This window comes from Littorina saxatilis, linkage group LG8, assembly GCF_037325665.1.
Source record: "Littorina saxatilis isolate snail1 linkage group LG8, US_GU_Lsax_2.0, whole genome shotgun sequence".
Lineage (NCBI taxonomy): Eukaryota > Metazoa > Mollusca > Gastropoda > Littorinimorpha > Littorinidae > Littorina > Littorina saxatilis.
The window spans coordinates 63,897,744-63,918,829 of NC_090252.1; the positions used below are offsets into that span (position 1 = coordinate 63,897,744).

Genomic DNA, 21,086 nt, shown 5'->3' on the forward strand with positions numbered 1-21,086 from the left:
TTAGTTTGTGTGTGTGTGTTATTTGTGTGTTATTTGTGTGTAGCTGTAATGGTTACGCTAACTCCATCTACACCGCAGCCATAAGTTTTGTGCGTGATTTTTCATCAATTTTAAAGTCCCAGCTTTGCCCTAGCTGGCCTCTCCTTTGGCAAGGGGAAACGTAATTGTATTGTAATATTATAGTGCACAATACAATCGTTCACAAAGATTTCAGAAACCAATGTGTGATTCAGGCCCCGTAGCCATGAGAGAGATTTCAGGTTGAGCCGAGTGTCTCATTGTGCGTTTCAGGCGCGGTGGATGAGGCCGGGACGATGCCGTACTATGCGGAGGAGTGCGCCTCCATGCTGGGCGTCACTTTCAGCAGTGGCGTTGCTGGCAAGCGCGACATTGTGAGTACTGTTTGTCCGTGTGAGTGTTTCGGTCTTGTCAGTCTGTCTGTGTTTCTGTCTGTCTGTCTGTTTGACTGTCTATGTTTGTCTGTCTGTTTGTGTTTATATCTGCCTGTCTGCCTGTGTTTCTGTCTGTCTGTTTGACTGTCTATGTTTGTCTGTCTGTTTGTGTTTAAATCTGCCTGTCTGTCTGTGTTTCTGTCTGTCTGTCTGCCTGTGTTTCTGTCTGTCTTTTTAAGCTCCTGTCTGTCTGTTTATCTGTCTGTTTGTGTTTCTTTCTGCCTGTCTGTCTGGGTTGCAAGATGTCTTTTACAAAAATGATGATAAAGAAAATTTCAAATGACATCCGTGTTTCTGCAGAAGGAATTGGGTGGGGGGGGTGCTGGTGCCAATGCCGTACAGAAAGGACAAGAGCACGAAATTTCTAACGACATCCATGTTTCAGGTGACGGCGGACTGGTTAGAGAGGGGAGGTCAGGGCTGCACCGAAAAGCACACTGGGACGAGCGCAGCGGCCCCTCTAGCGGCGGGGATGATCGCCCTCATGCTGCAGGCCCAGCCCTGCCTCACCTGGAGAGACGTCCAGTACATCCTCATCATCACATCTGTCAAGGTAACACTCACAGTAGATAATACAGCCCTGTCTCACCTGGAGAGACGTACAGTACATCATCATCACCTCCGTCAAGGTAACACTCACAGTAGATAGTACAGCCCTGTCTCACCTGGAGAGACGTACAGTACATCATCATCATCACCTCCGTCAAGGTAATGCTCACAGTAAATAATACAGCCCTGTCTCACCTGGAGAGACGTACAGTACATCATCATCATCACCTCCGTCAAGGTAACACTCACAGTAGATAGTACAGCCCTGTCTCACCTGGAGAGACGTACAGTACATCCTCATCATCACCTCCGTCAAGGTAATACTCACAGTAGATAGTACAGCCCTGTCTCACCTGGAGAGACATCCAGTACATCCTGGTCATCACCTCCGTCAAGGTAACGCTCACAGTAGATAATACAGCCCTGACTCACCTGGAGAGACATACAGTACATCATCATCATCACCTCCGTCAAGGTAACACTCACAGTAGATAGTACAGCCCTGACTCACCTGGAGAGACGTACAGTACATCATCATCATCACCTCCGTCAAGGTAACACTCACAGTAGATAATACAGCCCTGTCTCACCTGGAGAGACGTCCAGTACATCATCATCATCACCTCCGTCAAGGTAACGCTCACAGTAGATAATACAGCCCTGACTCACCTGGAGAGACGTACAGTACATCATCATCATCACCTCCATCAAGGTAACACTCACAGTAGATAGTACAGCCCCCTCTCACCTGGAGAGACATCCAGTACATCATCATCACCTCCGTCAAGGTAACGCTCACAGTAGATAGTACAGCCCTGTCTCACCTGGAGAGACATCCAGTACATCATCATCACCTCCATCAAGGTAATACTCACAGTAGATAGTACAGCCCCTTCTCACCTGGGAGAGACATCCAGTACATCATCATCACCTCCGTCAAGGTAACACTCACAGTAGATAGTACAGCCCCTGTCTCACCTGGAGAGACATCCAGTGCATCATCATTATCACCTCCGTCAAGGTAACACTCACAGTAGATAGTACAGCCCTGTCTCACCTGGAGAGAACGTACAGTACATCATCATCATCACCTTCCGTCAAGGTAACGCTCACAGTAGATAGTACAGCCCTGTCTCACCTGGAGAGACATACAGTACATCCTCATCATCACCTCCGTCAAGGTAATACTCACAGTAGATAGTACAGCCCTGTCTCACCTGGAGAGACGTACAGTACATCATCATCACCTCCGTCAAGGTAACGCTCACAGTAGATAGTACAGCCCTGTCTCACCTGGAGAGACATCCAGTACATCATCATCACCTCCATCAAGGTAATACTCACAGTAGATAGTACAGCCCCTTCTCACCTGGAGAGACGTACAGTACATCCTGGTCATCACCTCCGTCAAGGTATCACTCACCAGGCAGTGTACGATACAAGATTTGAAGTCACAAGTGTGTGAAGACATGAGCTATTTTTACAGCGATAGACCTTAATATTGCTATTTCATATGTTACGTGGATTTTCATTGGTCAATTGGGCAAAACTGAGCTCAGTGCGATATCGACGACCTCTTTATTGCTTCCCCACTTCAAAAACAAAAACACCTACATTTAAAAACAAACAATATATGAAAATGTAATTATTCCAGAATTTAGTTGAGAGTTGAGCAAGTGACGAAAGACTTTTTGAAAGGAAAAACATTTTAAAATACTGAAAAGTACAAGAAAAGAGTGAACAAAAAGAAATAATAATCAGAGGGAGGGATATGGAACAGCCAAAACTGAGACAAATACTTTTGTAATTTCTTTACAGTAAATACAAAATGTTTAGAGAATTAACAATATATCTAACATTGACTGACTGTGTGATGATATCTTCTGCTATTGGTCTGTTTCAACAGTGATATCAAAATATCGACCTCCGGTCTTGATTTTGATATCACTGTCTCAACAGACCATAGCAGAAGATATCATCACACAGTCCGTCAATATTGGATAATGTCAATACAGTGTAGTTATTTGTACAGCAATAAATATAAATCTAAATAGTCTTTTTACAGCAATAGACCTTGATGTAAAGTTATTTTTACACCGATAGACTTAAATGTAAATAGTTATTCTCATTACAGTGATTGGCCTAAGTGGAAATAATTCTTTTGACAATACTTTACAATAATACTTTATTATATCAAAAGAGAAATTACAGGAATAGACCTAAATGGAAATAATTCTTTTTACAACGATAGACGTAAATGTTAGTGATTTCATTTACAGGGATTGACCTAAATGTAGATAACTCTTTTTTCAGCAATCGACCTAAATGTAAATAATTTATTTGACACTGTTTGATATGTCTCAAATGTAAGGGTATATGCACGTTTCCATGCAGGATTATCATTGAAGAAAAGGAGGCAAATTGTGTGTGTGTATGCTATACTCATCTTCATACAAAAAAACTGCGTCAGCAAGTGTATTAAGGCCTGGCGCTCACCTATGTAACTTCATCAGGACAGACGACGTACTGCAGATTATCCCAGCCCGCTACACGTTGCGTGAAAGGAAAACAGGCCAAGTACTCATCATAATCCCTATCGCAGCATCAATAATATGCAGTGCGTCGTCTGTGCCGCTGAAACTGCGCAGGTATATTCTGCCCTTAATGGGTCAAATATGCAAACATCAACATATCCATGTGGCCTCCAAACCAGAGAAAATCACACATTAACACTATACAGGACTGGGTGGCCGAGTGGTAACGCACTTGCGCTCGGAAGCGAGAGGTTGCGAGTTCGACCCTGGGTCAGGGCGTTAGCAATTTTCTCCCCCCTTTCCTAACCTAGGTTCAAGTGCTAGTCTTTCGGATGAGACGAAAAACCGAGGTCCCTTCGTGTACACTACATTGGGGTGTGCACGTTAAAGATCCCACGATTGACAAAAGGGTTTTTCCTGGCAAAATTGTATAGGCATAGATAAAAAATGTCCACCAAAATACCCGTGTGACTTGGAATAATAGGCCGTGAAAAGTAGGATATGCGCCGAAATGGCTGCGATCTGCTGGTCGATGTGAATGCGTGATGTATTGTGTAAAAAATTCCATCTCACACGGCATAAATAGATCCCTGCGCCTTGAGTCCGAGTCTGGAGATACGCGCGCGATATAAGACTTCATATAACTATTGTGACTAGCACTGTCACTGCCGTAACGTGACTCCAGCCTGAGCCTGCCTCCAAGAAACTTCAAGAAATCCAGGAATTTGTTCATTAAATCTAGCAGCAAAACAACGCTGATTTCAACAGAAACGGATTTGTTTGTTTGCTTAACGCCCAGCCGACCACGAAGGGCCATACCAGGGCGGTGCTGCTTTGACATTTAACATGCGTCACACACAAGACAGAAGTCGCAGCACAGGCTTCATGCCTCACCCAGTCACATTATTCTGACACCGGACCAACCAGTCCTAGCACTAACCCCATAATGCCAGACGCCAGGCGGAGCAGCCACTAGATTGCCAATTTTAAAGTCTTAGGTATGACCCGGCCGGGGTTCGAACCCACGACCTCCCGATCACGGGGCGGACGCCTTACCACTAGGCCAACCGTGCCGGTCTTTTCAGTATAAATGTACAAGTGTACAGACGCTATGAGTAGAACATGTGAAAAGCTCGGGTCTTGAAAGAAGGAAGAAAGGAGTGCCGAGTTTGGACGCATTGTTTGTTTCAGATTGACGTGGACTCCGGCCAATGGCTCACCAACGGGGCAGGACTGGAACACAGTCACAAACACGGCTTTGGTCTCCTCAAGGGCTGGAGGCTTGTCAATGCTGCTAGGGTAAGGATGTTACACAGACACACACGCATGTTCACATACACGCACGCATGCACACACACACACACACGCATGCACACACGCACGCACGCACGCACACACACATACACACACACACACGCACACACTCACACACACACCCACACCCACACACCCCCACAAGCAGGGCTTTGGTCTCATCAACGCCTGGAGGCTTGTCAATGTACACACACCACTTCAATAGAGGCTTGCATATTAATTTCACTGAAATAAACTTATAACATTCAAGGTCATTTATAGCTGAAACGTTCAATGGCTTTGGAACACCTGTGGATTCTGGAGGACTGTTTGTGATATGGTCTGACTGGTGTTTTCTGCCAGTATACCCTTGCAAACATTTGTGTTTAGCAAAGCAGGTTTTTATAGAGCTCTCCATTTTGCCCACCATTCTACTGTGTACTGTTTGACTGGCTTTGCCTCCAAACGTAATTCAAGTGTTTTGTGAACTTTGTTACATTCTCAATAGTCATCGAGATAGATTCTGTGCCCTCTGAGAACTGCGAATGACAAGATGTATATTATTGCAACAAAGTGTGTGATATTTCAAGGTGTGGAGAAGTGTGCCCTACATGACGTCATACTTCAGTGAAGACAGCACTGGCTGCCGTTATACAAGATGTATATTATTGCAACAAAGTGTGTGATATTTCAAGGTGTGGAGAAGTGTGCCCTACATGACGTCATACTTCAGTGAAGACAGCACTGGCTGGGACATTCCTCACGGGCTCAACACGCCTCTCACTGTTGTACACACAGGTGAGTGTGTGTGACTGGGGGGGGGTGTTTGTGTGGGGCTGCATGCATGTGTGGGTGGGGGGGGGGCGTGTTTGTGTGTGTGGGGGTGCATGTCACGATGTGTGTGTGTGGGTGGGGGTTCATGCTTGTGTGTCTGTGTGAGTGTGGGTGTATGTGTTTGTGTGTGTGTTACGTTTGTGTATGTGTGTGTTTATGTGTGTGTGGACGCAGAGAGTTTGACCACCACCAGAAGCAGCATTATGCAGTGGTCTTGTAACAAGAATAATATGGCTCTTCATTATATTCCTTACTGTGTCAGCTGTCCTCGGGAAGGGGAGGGGTGAGGGGATTCGTGTGTCTGTCTGTCGGTGTGTCTGTCGGTGTGTCTGTCTGTGTGTCTGTCTGTGTTTGTCTGTGTGTCTGTCTGTGTGTCTGTCTGTGTGTCTGTCTGTGTGTCTGTCTGTCTGTCTGTGTTTGTCTGTGTGTCTGTCTGTGTTTGTCTGTGTGTCTGTCTGTGTGTCTGTCTGTGTGTGTGTCTGTGTGTCTGTCTGTGTGTCTGTGTATGTATCTGTGTCAGAGTGTGAATCTGTCTGTGTCTGTCTGTGTGTCTGTCTGTGTCTGTCTGTGTCTGTCTGTGTGTGTGTCTGTGTCTGAATCTGTCTGTGTCTGTCTGTGTTTCTGTCTGTGTCTGTCTGTGTTTCTGTCCTCTGTCTGTCTGTGTCTTGTCTGTGTCTCTGTCTGTCTGTGTCTGTCTGTGTTACTGTCGGTGTGTCTGTCGGTGTGTCTGTCTGTGTGTCTGTCTGTGTGCATGCGAGTGTGTGTGTTGGGGGAGGGGGGGGGAGAGTTTGTGCGTGCATACATGTATCTGCCTATTAGTGAACAATGAAAAGAGTATTTTATGTGAAGTGGACAAGATGTGAACGCGGTATAATGTAGAGTGTGTGTCAGTGTGTGCGTGTGGTTGTAAGTGAGTGTGTGTATGCCGTTCTGTTAGCACTGTGTTTGGTTGTTGTGTTTGAATGTACTATGTACTGAATGAACTCAAACCAAGATAATTATATTCCTGTGTAATGGACGTGGTTGAAATAAAATCTTATCTTATCTTATTATCAATCATGATTTCTGTTTTCTTGTTTCACACAGTGACGCCCAAGGACATTTCTGGCTACAGCCTCTACATGCTGGAGTACGTGCAGGTCACCGTGACCCTGACTCACCCGGTGCGCGGCAAGCTTAGCATCCATATGCTATGTCCCAGTGGAACACTGTCTGTGATGGGTGCACCACGACTCAATGACAAGTCAGTTTCTTTTCCTGTTTTGGTTGACATTGGCTACTTCCAAGGCCTGATAATTATCTACATATCTGTCAATGCAATTTTGTTTCGGAAATATTAAAGGTGCAAGTCAGCATGTTACTATTGTATATCCTACTATTAAGGTACGGGGAGATAGCACAGTCGGAAGCGGCGCTGGCCTGAAACCAGTTTGTCGCTATTGGCCTTGTTTGGCAAGGGATTTATTTTGATACCTTTTAAACAAATGTATTGACAAGCTTGATATTCATCTGCAATGCCCCAGTGGAACACTGTGATTGGTGCACCATGACTCGATGACAAGTCAGTCCCCTTGCGACGGGCGCAGTGGCGTGGTGGTAAGACGTCGGCCTCCTAATCGGGAGGTCGTGAGTTGGAATTCCGGTCGCTGCCGCCTGGTGGGTTAAGAGATTTTTCTGATCTCCCAGGTCAACTTATGTGCAGACCTGCTAGTGACTTAACCCCCTTCAAGCACAAGACCAAGTGCGCACGGAAAAGATCCTGTAATCCATCTGAGTTTGGTGGGTTATGGAAACACGAAAATACCCAGCATGCCAACGAAACCGGAGTGAAGCTGACTATGTTCTCAGAGTATAGTGTGGGGAACCCAAATGTGCAAACGAGCTCACACCTAACCAGACAAATTCTGGAACGCTGAAGAAGAAGAAGAAAAAGAAGAAGAAGAAGGATAAGGATAAGGATAAGATTTTATATAGTCCATGAGGGTAACCTCACAGGAATTCGGGCTGCTTTCTCCCTGGGGAAAGCGAGCTGCCATACAGTATACGGCGCTACCCATTTTTAAAATTTTTTCCTGCATGCGTGTATTCATGTTTCCAAGCCCTGAGACTTAATGCCGTGTGAGATGGAATTTTTTTACACTTTATTTCAAGTCACACGGGTATTTGGTGGACATTTTTATCTATGCCAATACAATTTTGCCAGGAAAGACCCTTTTGTCAATCGTGGGATCTTTAACGTGCACACCCCAATGTAGTGTACACGAAGGGACCTCGGTTTTTCGTCTCATCCGAAAGACTAGCTGCAGTAGCACTTGAACCCACCACCTAGGTTAGGAAAGAAAAAGAAGAAGTGCCCTTGCCTGTTTTGGTCACGCAATAGCTGATAAAGAGAACGTATTGACAAGCTTAACACAGGGAAACACCCAATGAAGGCCTGGAGAAAAAACCACCAAAGACAATCACATCTGAAAAAGGAGGAAGACTTAAAACGGAGGTCAATTTACAGAGTTTATCAACAGACAATCTGAAACATCAAGGTCTTAAAAGGTGGGAAGTATTCCGGCCAGTAGTGCTGGCTCCAGATGTGGGCAGTAGTGCTGGCTCCAGATGTGGGCAGTAGTGCTGGCTCCAGATGTGGGCAGTAGTGCTGGCTCCAGATGTGGGCAGTAGTGCTGGCTCCAGATGTGGGCAGTAGTGCTGGCTCCAGATGTGGGCAGTAGTGCTGGCTCCAGATGTGGGCAGTAGTGCTGGCTCCAGATGTGGGCAGTAGTGCTGGCTCCAGATGTGGCCAGTAGTGCTGGCTCCAGATGTGGGCAGTAGTGCTGGCTCCAGATGTGGCCAGTAGTGCTGGCTCCAGATGTGGCCAGTAGTGCTGGCTCCAGATTTGGGCAGTAGTGCTGGCTCCAGATGTGGCCAGTAGTGCTGGCTCCAGATGTGGCCAGTAGTGCTGGCTCCAGATGTGGCCAGTAGTACTGGCTCCAGATGTGGCCAGTAGTGCTGGCTCCAGATGTGGCCAGTAGTGCTGGCTCCAGGTGTGGGCAGTAGTGCTGGCTCCAGATGTGGGCAGTAGTGCTGGCTCCAGATGTGGGCAGTAGTGCTGGCTCCAGATGTGGGCAGTAGTGCTGGCTCCAGATGTGGGCAGTAGTGCTGGCTCCAGATGTGGCCAGTAGTGCTGGCTCCAGATGTGGCCAGTATTGCTGGCTCCAGATGTGGGCAGTAGTACTGGCTCCAGATGTGGCCAGTAGTGCTGGCTCCAGATGTGGCCAGTAGTACTGGCTCCAGATGTGGCCAGTAGTGCTGGCTCCAGATGTGGCCAGTAGTGCTGGCTCCAGATGTGGCCAGTAGTGCTGGCTTCAGATGTGGGCAGTAGTGCTGGCTCCAGATGTGGGCAGTAGTGCTGGCTCCAGATGTGGGCAGTAGTGCTGGCTCCAGATGTGGGCAGTAGTACTGGCTCCAGATGTGGCCAGTAGTGCTGGCTCCAGATGTGGGCAGTAGTGCTGGCTCCAGATGTGGGCAGTGTAGTGCTGGCTCCAGATGTGGCCAGTAGTGCTGGCTCCAGATGTGGCTAGTAGTGCTGGCTCTGGCTAGTAGTGCTGGCTCCAGATGTGGCTAGTAGTGCTGGCTCCAGATGTGGCTAGTAGTGCTGGCTCCAGATGTGGCCAGTAGTGCTGGCTCCAGATGTGGCTAGTAGTGCTGGCTCCAGATGTGGGCAGTAGTACTGGCTCCAGATGTGGCCAGTAGTGCTGGCTCCAGATGTGGGCAGTAGTGCTGGCTCCAGATGTGGGCAGTGTAGTGCTGGCTCCAGATGTGGCCAGTAGTGCTGGCTCCAGATGTGGCTAGTAGTGCTGGCTCTGGCTAGTAGTGCTGGCTCCAGATGTGGCTAGTAGTGCTGGCTCCAGATGTGGCTAGTAGTGCTGGCTCCAGATGTGGCCAGTAGTGCTGGCTCCAGATGTGGCCAGTAGTGCTGGCTCCAGATGTGGCCAGTAGTGCTGGTTCCAGATGTGGCCAGTAGTGCTGGCTCCAGATGTGGCCAGTAGTGCTGGCTCCAGATGTGGCTAGTAGTGCTGGCTCCAGATGTGGCCAGTAGTGCTGGCTCCAGATGTGGCTAGTAGTGCTGGCTCCAGATGTGGCCAGTAGTGCTGGCTCCAGATGTGGCCAGTATTGCTGGCTCCAGATGTGGGCAGTAGTACTGGCTCCAGATGTGGCCAGTAGTGCTGGCTCCAGATGTGGCCAGTAGTACTGGCTCCAGATGTGGCCAGTAGTGCTGGCTCCAGATGTGGCCAGTAGTGCTGGCTCCAGATGTGGCCAGTAGTGCTGGCTTCAGATGTGGGCAGTAGTGCTGGCTCCAGATGTGGGCAGTAGTGCTGGCTCCAGATGTGGGCAGTAGTGCTGGCTCCAGATGTGGGCAGTAGTACTGGCTCCAGATGTGGCCAGTAGTGCTGGCTCCAGATGTGGGCAGTAGTGCTGGCTCCAGATGTGGGCAGTGTAGTGCTGGCTCCAGATGTGGCCAGTAGTGCTGGCTCCAGATGTGGCTAGTAGTGCTGGCTCTGGCTAGTAGTGCTGGCTCCAGATGTGGCTAGTAGTGCTGGCTCCAGATGTGGCTAGTAGTGCTGGCTCCAGATGTGGCCAGTAGTGCTGGCTCCAGATGTGGCTAGTAGTGCTGGCTCCAGATGTGGGCAGTAGTACTGGCTCCAGATGTGGCCAGTAGTGCTGGCTCCAGATGTGGGCAGTAGTGCTGGCTCCAGATGTGGGCAGTGTAGTGCTGGCTCCAGATGTGGCCAGTAGTGCTGGCTCCAGATGTGGCTAGTAGTGCTGGCTCTGGCTAGTAGTGCTGGCTCCAGATGTGGCTAGTAGTGCTGGCTCCAGATGTGGCTAGTAGTGCTGGCTCCAGATGTGGCCAGTAGTGCTGGCTCCAGATGTGGCCAGTAGTGCTGGCTCCAGATGTGGCCAGTAGTGCTGGCTCCAGATGTGGGCAGTAGTGCTGGCTCCAGATGTGGGCAGGTCTGCAGAAAGTGCTCAGGGGTTTGCACCTGTGAACCAGGCTCACATTGGTCTGTGTCATGGAGTCCCAGTCTCTTGAGGTGCTTGTTCAACCCACAGTGACCAGTGCGCAGACAAAAGGATGGTGGTCCAGCTGACTCCTTCTGCCAAGCGTGTTGATTTGGGGGCCAAGTAGCTCAGTCGGTAGAGCGCTGGACTTGTGATCCGTGGTTCACGTGTTAAAATCCGGGCCGGGATGGACACTGGTTAAACTTAATGTGCAGACTCAGAGAAGGTATCCATGTTCCACCCCCGTGTCACCACTGTGGAACTTTACAGACCTCGGTCATTCTGCCACAAGTACAGGTGGCTGGTTTCACCTTAACACGCACACACCAGGGAAGCGCGGCTCTGTTGCTGCTAGCTTTCCACTGGGAGGAAGTTACCCAAATTTCCCAGCAATGGGACAATAAAGTAATAAAAAAAAACTTCGACTAAATGTAAAAATGAAAATGAAATGAATGGAGAAAATGGACTGTAGTTGTTCCTGGTCTCCCAGTCAGTTTTCAGCTTCAGTTTCAGAAGGTTTAACTGCATGTTGACACGCTGTTCCCTCACTGTTGCAGCTCGACAGAAGGCTTCACGGGCTGGACCTTCACCACTGTCAGGTGTTGGGGGGAGGCCCCCACTGGTGATTGGAAGCTGGTCATCACTGATACTTGTAAGTGTGTGTGTTGGGGGGAGGCCCCCACTGGTGATTGGAAGCTGGTCATCACTGATACTTGTAAGTGTGTGTGTTGGGGGGAGGCCCCCACTGGTGATTGGAAGCTGGTCATCACTGATACTTGTAAGTGTGTGTGTGTTGGGGGGAGGCCCCCACTGGTGATTGGAAGCTGGTCATCACGGATACTTGTAAGTGTGTGTGTGTGTTGGGGGGAGGCCCCCACTGGTGATTGGAAGCTGGTCATCACGGATACTTGTAAGTGTGTGTGTGTGTGTTGGGGGAGGCCCCCACTGGTGACTGGATGGTGTGTGTGTGAGTGTGAGTGTGCGTGCGTGCGTGGAAGCTTGTCATCAGTGATGCACGTAAGGCCTTGTTTCTTCGTTTGAATTTATCAGCTGCAACTCCAACATACACTCATGTTTTATATGAGTGGGTATCGCATATATCACCTCAATTTAACCAATAGGAGTTACCTTACTTACGAGTGCTAGATTAGGAAAGGGTCCCTTGGCTCCAGTGAATAAAAAAGGTTGCTAACTCTAGATATCTTTCAGTATACCATCAGGGGGAGTAGTCTCCCCTGCCGACATATTCTCAATGTGTTGATGTCGCTTCATGCTACTTGTTGAGACCCTGCTGATGTACATTTACCCCTGTTTTAAGATTACCTTCCCTTTTAGACCTGGTTTTCTCAGATTTTTGGCAATCCTAAATATAGGAGGATCTACAGTGTAGTTTTCTGATTTTGTTTGGTGTCCAACGATCTGTGAAATGGAGATTAGATTAAAAAGAATGTCACCATTTGTGTTTTATTTCAGTGCCTTCAGATAGCACGTTCCGTACAGGTCGGCTGATACATTGGAAACTGACGCTGTTTGGGACGCCCATGTCAACCGACGAGTTTCAGAAACGCAGACGGTGAGAAACATACTTTGCACACTTTTGTGTTGGGGGTTGAGGGTATTTTACCTATGGCACAACACAAATCTCTAGCCTCCCTCTCTGAGATGCGTTTGAAGACAGACTGTTAAAAGAGAATAAATGTATGTACATAATTATGATAGAATATTGATGTATGAATTGAAGAAATGTATAAGAACACAAGAATGTATGAATGACAAAGAACAAATGTTTATTTTTGAATGTTTTATGTATGTTATTATTACGGACACAAAAGCTCAGCAATGCAATTTCTCTTTTAGAGATTAATAAAGTTATTGTATTGTATTGTATTGTATTGTAACAACGTAGGGGGTTGAGGGGATGGGAAAATGATGGAAGATATGTTATTTTGCAGCTGACTAAAGTGAAATCTTGGAGTGACGTGATCACATTCTGAGTTATCTCAGAAGCCGTCAGGAAAGAGGTAATCAGAGAGGCGGAAGTTATATTTATCTGTGTCTCAGAGAGGGGGGGGGGGGGGGGGGGTAATTTCAGAGAGGGAGAGTTAATTTCTACCTGTGTTTCAGAGAGGGGGAATTAATTTCTACCTGTGTTTCAGAGAGGGGGAGTTAATTTCCACCTGTGTTTCAGAGAGGAGGAGTTAAATTTCTACCTGTGTTTCAGAGAGGAGGAGTTAATTTCTACCTGTTTCAGAGAGGGGGAGTTAATTTCTACCTGTGTTTCAGAGAAGGAGTTAACTTCTACCTGTGTTTCAGAGAGGGAGAGTTAATTTCTACCTGTGTTTCAGAGAGGGGGAATTAATTTCTACCTGTGTTTCAGAGAGGGGGAGTTAATTTCCACCTGTGTTTCAGAGAGGAGGAGTTAAATTTCTACCTGTGTTTCAGAGAGGAGGAGTTAATTTCTACCTGTGTTTCAGAGAGGGGAAGTTAATTTCCACCTGTGTTTCAGAGAGGGGGAGTTAATTTCTACCTGTGTTTCAGAGAGGAGGAGTTAATTTCTACCTGTGTTTCAGAGAGGAGGAGTTAAATTTCTACCTGTGTTTCAGAGAGGGGGAGTTAATTTCTACCTGTGTTTCAGAGAGGGGGAGTTAATTTCTACCTGTGTTTCAGAGAGGGGGAGTTAATTTCTACCTGTGTTTCAGAGAGGTGGAAGCGGCAATGGGAGGACAGTACCTGATGCGGAACGTGACCCCCCACTGTGACCCCCCACCCGTGACGTCTCTCCCCCACACCCCCCTGGCCGCGAAAACTCTCAAGGTTAGTGTGTGATTCATTTTTTATACGTTGTTTGTATTTTTGACGAAAATATGACATTATACACAGATTGAGACAGTCGTTGTCATTGAGACAGCCTGTGTTTAAGGCACAGTGCCGCTCACAGCCTTCGTTTTGCGTTTTTGTTGCAGCTGAGTGCATTTATAGTTCAAAAATCCTCCTATGGTAGTAAAACAAACCCAAAACTACCCAACGACGACATCTGTGAAGCTCGACAGTTTCTTGTTCACGCGAGTGCATAAATTAACCTAGTTATTACGTGGTGTTTGGTCGGAGTTCGATTCAACTGAGTGATTCCGGCCTCGATTTTGTTTTACACAAACTCATGATGACGTCTGACATAGTTTGCTTTAGTGACGTGTCTTTTTGTGCATGATGTGGTGATCTACCTGATCTAAATTTAGATCCAAAAATAGGTCAAGACCAGCCGGGTCCGAGTACGAAATTAATTCGTAAAAAAATCGCAGTTCTTGACTCTTTGGGTGCAAGTCAATGAAACTTGGTAGTTCTTCTAACGGATAGCTGCCTGAGGTATGACTAAAAGCCCCAGGGGCTCCGTGCACCTGGATTTGACAAGTTCAGTACCTTTAAATGTCATATTTTGGCCAAATTTATGTTTCAGTCCATTTTAGTTAGAACTCCTTTTAGCGTTTGCGATTAAATGCACAAAAACATGCACTCTTTTGTTGAACAAGTTTTACATAACAATACTGCAAACATGTAATGATATCAACAGAGAACAACAAGCAATCCTTATGAGGGTGCTCTGTTAAACAGTAAAAAGCAGGAGTTTATAGTTCTGAGGAGAGTTTCACCCTGATTGTGCTAATAATAGATCTGGTAAATAAAGGGAAGTAAACGCTCTAAATACACGTGCAATACACCCTTTCGGAGTCTCAGGCGAGAGTCCGCGCATTGCATGCTGGGATTGCAAATTGTACCAAACACGAGGTCTTCAGAAGAGGTACATTGCCGATTGAGTTCAAGTTTTTCCTCGTAAGCTCTTATCTCTTTGATATTTCTGTGGTTTTTGTCCCACGATAGTTTCATGATTTAAGCGGAATGGATCTCGAGTGTGTTTGGTACAACGGAGCGCCCCCTGCCGCCAAAATTGTGACTAGCCGCGCATGCGCACTCGAAACTCCGAAGGGGTGTATGAAGGATGAAAGTCGCTTGTTCATGTCAATGCTTGTTATTCTCTCAGGTGCCAGGAGATAGGTTCCGTATAACTCTCGCTTACTCCATTACACATGTCGTATGCATTTAGAGCGCTTACTTCCCTTTGTTAAGGCAAAAAAAAAAATATGTCTGTTTACGGTAACCCGACCGACCCTAGTTTTTAGGCCCGACCCTAATCTTTTTTTTGGATCATCTGAAAAAAAAAAAAAGAACCAACCTGCATCCAAAATAGAGCTGTTTGCGCTCAAAGAGCAGACGACAGAAGGGAGGTAATCTCAAAGTACTGTTAGGAGTAAAGGGTCGTTACTCGTGTTACTTCCTTTCAAAATGGATGCACGCAGTGGTGTTCGCCACCCGCTAGCTGTAAAGCTTGATAAATGTTGTCATGAAAAGGATGGGGTGAAAATTATCAGTACCTATCCAGCGAGTTTTAGTATCATTAACGTTTTTCAACAGGCAAAAACAGGGATTGATGAGAAGAAATGAACTGTGAAACATCATAGAGAGGGGAGAAAAAAAAAATGAGAAAAAAAAATGAAAAAAGAAAAAGCCGACCTACCGACCCTATTTTTTCACCCTATGTTACCGTAAACAGACCTATTTTTTTTTTGGCCTAATACAAATCTGTAAATAGCGCCCTGCCTCATTTGTTTAAGAGGCTAATAACCAAAGGGAAGTAAGCGCTCTAAATGCAAACGACATGTGTAACGGAGTAAGTGAGAGTTAACCGGAACCAATCTCCTGGCACCTGAGAGAATAACAAGCATTGAAATGAACAAGCGACTTTCATCCTCAAAAAGGCACTCTAACAAACGCTTACGTACACAGTCGTACACAAGAACCATGCAGTCTTTATTCTTGACCGGACATAGTCCTTTGATCAAGACTGGTTTTAAACAGAACAAACACACAAACACACACATTAATGTTCTCGTGGTATTGCAGATTTTGTTCCTGTCCAGCATATTCTTTGTGATGTTCGCGCTCTACGAGACGTTTGAGTACATGATGTGCTATAACGAGGAGAAGCAACAGCAGGCAGCCGAGGCCCGCCAAGCAGCCACTCACAATCGCTCGCACACCAACCCTGCTGAGTCCTCCGAGGAGACGGCTCACCTCTTGCAAGCAGACAGCGAGCAGGACTCAGAGTTTTTAAGGAACGCGCAGTCGGCGTTCAATGACGAGAATGACGATGACATGTTTTTCTTGGACGCTGACTTGCAGCAGCCCCGACCCAAGGGGAGGGAGAGGGTGACGAGACTAGGGGAGAGAATTCACATGTCCACGTTCAGGACGTCGCTAGGGAATTCCGACGTTGATGGTTTTGAAGGTGACAATTCAAGTTTGATGGAAACCTCATCGTCAAGGTCTGCAGCCAAGACATTGCCGCTAACCGGTGCTAGGGTGGTGACATCACAACCCACAGGCACTTCCATGACAACGCAGAGTGTGCCAAATCACCAAGGTGCTTCAAGGTTGTCTAAGGCCCACCAAGGTCAAGGTCAAACGGAGACACTGCTGGAGCAGAACGGGAGGGACAGAGGGCCGGCAAAGAGCAGCATCTTGCCAGCGATGTGGAAAGTCTTGGTGTCTGACGAGGAATCTGACGCAGACAGCCAGGAGGAGGACATCTTCATTCGCGGGAAGGATGAATCCAGCGTGTCGTTGCTTGGCAACACTGTCGGCAGATCTCACAGATGATAATGATGGAGTGGATTTTGTGCAGAAATATAATTAATAAGATATTTTCGCCTATGATTTTAAAACTACTGTAACTTTTGCTGACACTAGAGAGATTAAGAAGCACTACCACATTTGTTTCGTTGGCATTTTCGGTTGTAAAGCGTCACACCTTTTAGAGTACACGTGATTTCCGATCTCTACCAACAGAAATTCGCTTCGCCAAGAGAAACAAAATTCGTAGAATTGGTCATTCTGACGAAAGTGACTTCGGTCGTGTTTTATATTGGAATAGTCATAAAATATGCCTACCTTGTGTAATCGATGTATGCTCTGACATCTTTAGGCGCGATTTATCATAGAAATGTTTTTAAAAATCAAGTTTAAAAAGCCGTAAAGCGGGCTTGAATTGGGTAAGTTAGTGTCTGAGCAGACAAAAGAAATTTCAAGATGGCGACCCAAACATCAGGCCGACTTAACTTTTCAGTCGGCTGGTCAAGCTGCCTAGAGGAGAAAAATGCATGAAGCAGTTAAAGTTTATGATGTGTTGAGTAGCGACCTGAGTGTCTGGTGCGTTTCAGCAGAAATGAGGCAGCTGGTATTATCTGATCGACACTTCTGAACCAGCGCGACCAGCGAAACGATATTCTTCTGTCCTCTTAACCGCTGTACTAGCGACACATGGTTTTCCCCCGCCGAGTGTCTTTCGCAACCACGAAAATGACAACCATATGAATGTGGTAGCCCTTCTTAATCTCTCTACTATCATAAAGATTATTATGTGCGATGATTACAAATCTTGGGCTATGTGTTAAAAACTTCAATGACATTGATTATCACAAGATTATTAGGTTCAGTGCAGTGCCCCCCCCCCCCTCCATCCCCCCCTCCCCTCCTCTGTCTGGACTCAAAAAAAGGAAGGAGTCTTAAAATGGAGGTAAATTTAACGATGCTGTGAACAGAAAATTTGAGAAAGAAAGAAAATGTAAGAGGGGGTTCCCCTTTAATTACAAAATCTTGGGCCGAGTTCTTGAAACTTGTATTGCTTCTGACGGGCGCAGTGGAGTAAAGCTGACTATGCTCTCAGAGTATAGTGTGGGGAACCCAAATGGGCAAACAAGCTCACACGTCACCAGAATTTCTGGAACGCTGAAGAAGTATTGCTTCTGCAGACGTGATAATAAACTTGAGAATGTAAAGTAATTGCTCAGCTTAGGCTTTGCTTGGGAAATGTCAGTAAGTTTTGCACTTTGGATGATACAGTGAATTATGCACAGTGATTAGAAATCTTGGGCTTTGTATTGGAAACTTTTATGCATTTTACAGATATGATTCAAGTTTTTTGTTTTATCATAGTTTGAAATTGTGGGCAAAGCCTGAGAAACTTCCGGAAGTTTTTCAGTTGTGACGATTAATTTGATTGTGTACAGTACAGTAGTAAAAAATGTTTGGCTGAGCCATTAGTTAATAGTTGAACTTGACCAGGAAGGGCTGGTTTTCATCTCCTTTGCTGAGTGAAGAACAATCATTTACAATCAAGCTTTTACAAAATTGTGTTCTTGTAAATCAATGTCTTGCTCTTTTTAATCAAGCTAACTCACAATCATGAACAGTGAAGGACAGTTGAAATTGTGTTTGTTTAGATATTGCTCACAGTTTATACCGATAATCATGATTGTGATACACCTGATCAAGGTGTCATTCTTTGGCTCGTTTTACATATAAAATAATCGGTGATTCCAGAGCAATTTTTTTCTTTTCTTTCTTAATTTTTTAATTTGTGTTTTATTCAGGTCTGCCTAAAGACTATGGATGCAATTGGGCGATGTGACATATCTTTTTGCTAATGCTTGAAAAGAACATAATTAGAAACTTGTGTACAGAAAAGAAGAACCCATGTTTTCTGTTTGAGTCATGTTTTTTGGGCCTAAAATGTTGTGAAACAGAATGTTGTTTAATGAGTCTTGGCTGGCAAGTAGTTACAGCAGTCCCTGCAATGTACGGCCCCCGGCGTGAGCGGCCACCTGACATGTACAGACACATTTGCTCGGCACGGAGTGTTTTCCTTCTATATTTGCCCCCTCCCCCCCTCCCCCTTAAACGGCCACCTGCAAACGTGGACGCGGACACTAATTTTCGGTCCCAACAGCAGGTCATACCTGCAATGTACGGACAGACCATCGTCTGTTAACTTGAGTGCACGTGTACCCATCAGGAGGGGGGTAAATTTTATTTTGGGGGGGGGGGGTGTCACCCCTCCCGTGACCTACAGCCTGTAATGTACGAACAGGTTTGCTATGGCCCAAGGGTGTCCGTTCATGAGAGGGACTGCTGTAGCAGTGGTGTGTAATAGAGGCGATGGTCTTAACAGAAGCAGTTGTAGTTTCAACTTTTTTTGTTGGGATTTGGAAAGCCTGAAGTTTGGCTGCCTGAAATTCTGATGTTTGAGAGCGTAATAGAGCCTTTGATATATTTTTTCTATTTTGATTAGTTAAGCTGCACTAAAAATGAGTTAGTGTTTTTGTTAATGAATGTCTTGAAATCATATCTGGTGGTGCTGATTTTGTTTGAATTATAACGTTGATGAAGGGCGATCTTAATCACTGTGAAATGGAAGATTAGGATTAATACATGTACATATTGTCTTATACCCCCATTCCACACATTCGTTCTTGCTTCCGTTCCCAGCCATGCCACAACAATGAGACGCTGCGTAAACAGCTGTTTTTGGCATCTTTGAGTAGCGTCTAACTTTACTGGCAGCCGTTTTTAGGACGGCTGGGAACGGAAGCTAGAACGGATGTGTGGAATGCGGGTATGACAACTCAGTGTGTGAAAGCGCTAGCATTGCGTTAAGTTCCATGAGTTCCGTTGCCGATGTGTTAAGGTTCCATTACCGTTAATTTCAGACATGGGATTCTTCCGTAAAATTACGGAATTCCGTAAATTTTTAGGCTCCAGGGATCATTCTTGAGATTCGTGCAAATCCGCTGAGAAAATTTTGGGGTATATGTAGGTATAGACCCAAGTTTTTCGGCCGGTCCGCTGATCGCGACGCTCCATTCCATACTATTCTTGAACGGTTGGTTCCTAAAACGGTCAGACTGTTGCTGGTCGATCTGTATGGGAACGCGCTCTGTGTCTTTGTCTCCTACAGTCACCGTTTCAACGTAGCTATCGGGGATTCAGTATAAGCATACCGTATGAGAATGATTCGGCGCCATTTTTACATCGCTTCGAGCCACTTGCCAAAATGATGAGGAAGCTAAAGCGAGACGAAACCGTTCTATCCCGGGAAATTGACCAGCAGAAGTACAAGAAAAATCTCTGGAGATTCGACTGGCTCGATGAAGTTGTATCATTGAGCTGGAAATACGAGAAAGGCCAGAAGACACAAGACGTGAAACTGAAAGTTGGCGATGCTTTTGCTTAAATCAACTTGCCGGGAAAAGCTCAGTGCACTTTGTGCAACGATGTTAATGTTATCAACTACGGTTCCAATGGAAAGACTGCCCTCAAAAGCCACTTGAAAAGCAACAAGCACCTGACTATCCTGAAAACCCAGTCGTGTAATCAGTCACTGGGGTCGTTTGGCACCGACAAGGTAAGAACATTGAAACCACACCGTCACACGCCACCACCACCCCCCCCCCATCCCCGCCTCTCTCTCTCTCTCTCTCTCTCTCTCTCTCTCTCTCTCTCTCTCTCTCTCTCTCTCTCTCTCTCCTCCTTATTTTGAGTCTTAGCGTAAAATTAATTTGAGAAACATGGGAAGGAAGAGAAAGGGAGGGGGGGCTATGATTAAGCTGAAATATGCTGAAATATTTCAGGGCCATTTTTGTGTCTAAAACACTAAAAACCTTCAGCTTCTGGGGGCTTCGCCCCCAGACCCCGACCAGGGGCGTTGCCCCTGGACCCTACTGGGGGCCTTCTGCGGCCCCCAGACCCCCACCTTTTTTTTTCCTTAATTATCACTTTTTCTGAATCCCATGTCTGTAATTTGGAACGGGCGGGGAATGGCTAAAATTTTGAACATGCAGCCTGAACTCACCCGTTCCTACCGTTCAAAGGAGTTCCGTTAACGTCCCCTTCTCATCCGTCCCGTTCCCGTGCCGTTCCTTGGTCGCTACGGGAACGGGACTTAGAACGGAGCGGTGGACTGACGATGCTACGAGTATACGCTCTGGCTGTAAAAATGCAGTGAGTTCAGTTTCATTCTGTTAATAGTTCGACAGCTTGACTAAATGTTGTTATTTAGCCTTACGCGACTTGTTTTTTCTTTTTTTCGATACATGTCTTTGATGACGTCATATTCGGCTTTTTGTGATTGTTGAGGCAGCACTGTCACACCCTCATTTTTTAACCAAATTGATTTGAAATTTTGGTCAAGCAATGTTTGACTCAGTCCGGACCTTGGTATTGCATTTCAGCTCAGAAGCTTAACAATTATTTGATTAGTTTGCTCATTAAAGTTGTCATTAAAAACGAATTTTTACTTACAGATTAAAATATTGTTGCATTGTATTCCTCGTTTTCTCCTGAATTCAAAAATATATAGATATGTTATGTTTACTTGAAAAACGCGCTCAGAATTAAAGAAATAGGTGGAGTATAATGTTCGCATGCTTCCCTGAGACGAGCGTGACCTGTCTCGAGCGTGACCTGTCTCGGTGTTCGGGGAAGT

At 46.1% G+C, this 21,086-nt stretch overlaps 1 protein-coding gene across 1 annotated transcript in view; it reads left to right on the forward strand.

The window, feature by feature from the left end:
- Positions 1-17,284, forward strand: part of LOC138974117 (proprotein convertase subtilisin/kexin type 7-like) — a 39,892-nt gene extending 22,608 nt beyond the window's left edge. Inside the window, exons 10-18 of the mRNA XM_070346808.1 lie at positions 292-392; positions 838-1,005; positions 4,727-4,834; positions 5,524-5,626; positions 6,749-6,905; positions 11,269-11,363; positions 12,185-12,284; positions 13,411-13,525; positions 15,668-17,284. Of these exons, the coding sequence (XP_070202909.1) occupies positions 292-392; positions 838-1,005; positions 4,727-4,834; positions 5,524-5,626; positions 6,749-6,905; positions 11,269-11,363; positions 12,185-12,284; positions 13,411-13,525; positions 15,668-16,423 (1,703 nt within the window). The 3' untranslated portion in view covers positions 16,424-17,284. The remainder of the gene's footprint in view (positions 1-291; positions 393-837; positions 1,006-4,726; positions 4,835-5,523; positions 5,627-6,748; positions 6,906-11,268; positions 11,364-12,184; positions 12,285-13,410; positions 13,526-15,667) is intronic.
- The last annotated feature ends 3,802 nt before the right edge of the window (positions 17,285-21,086 follow it).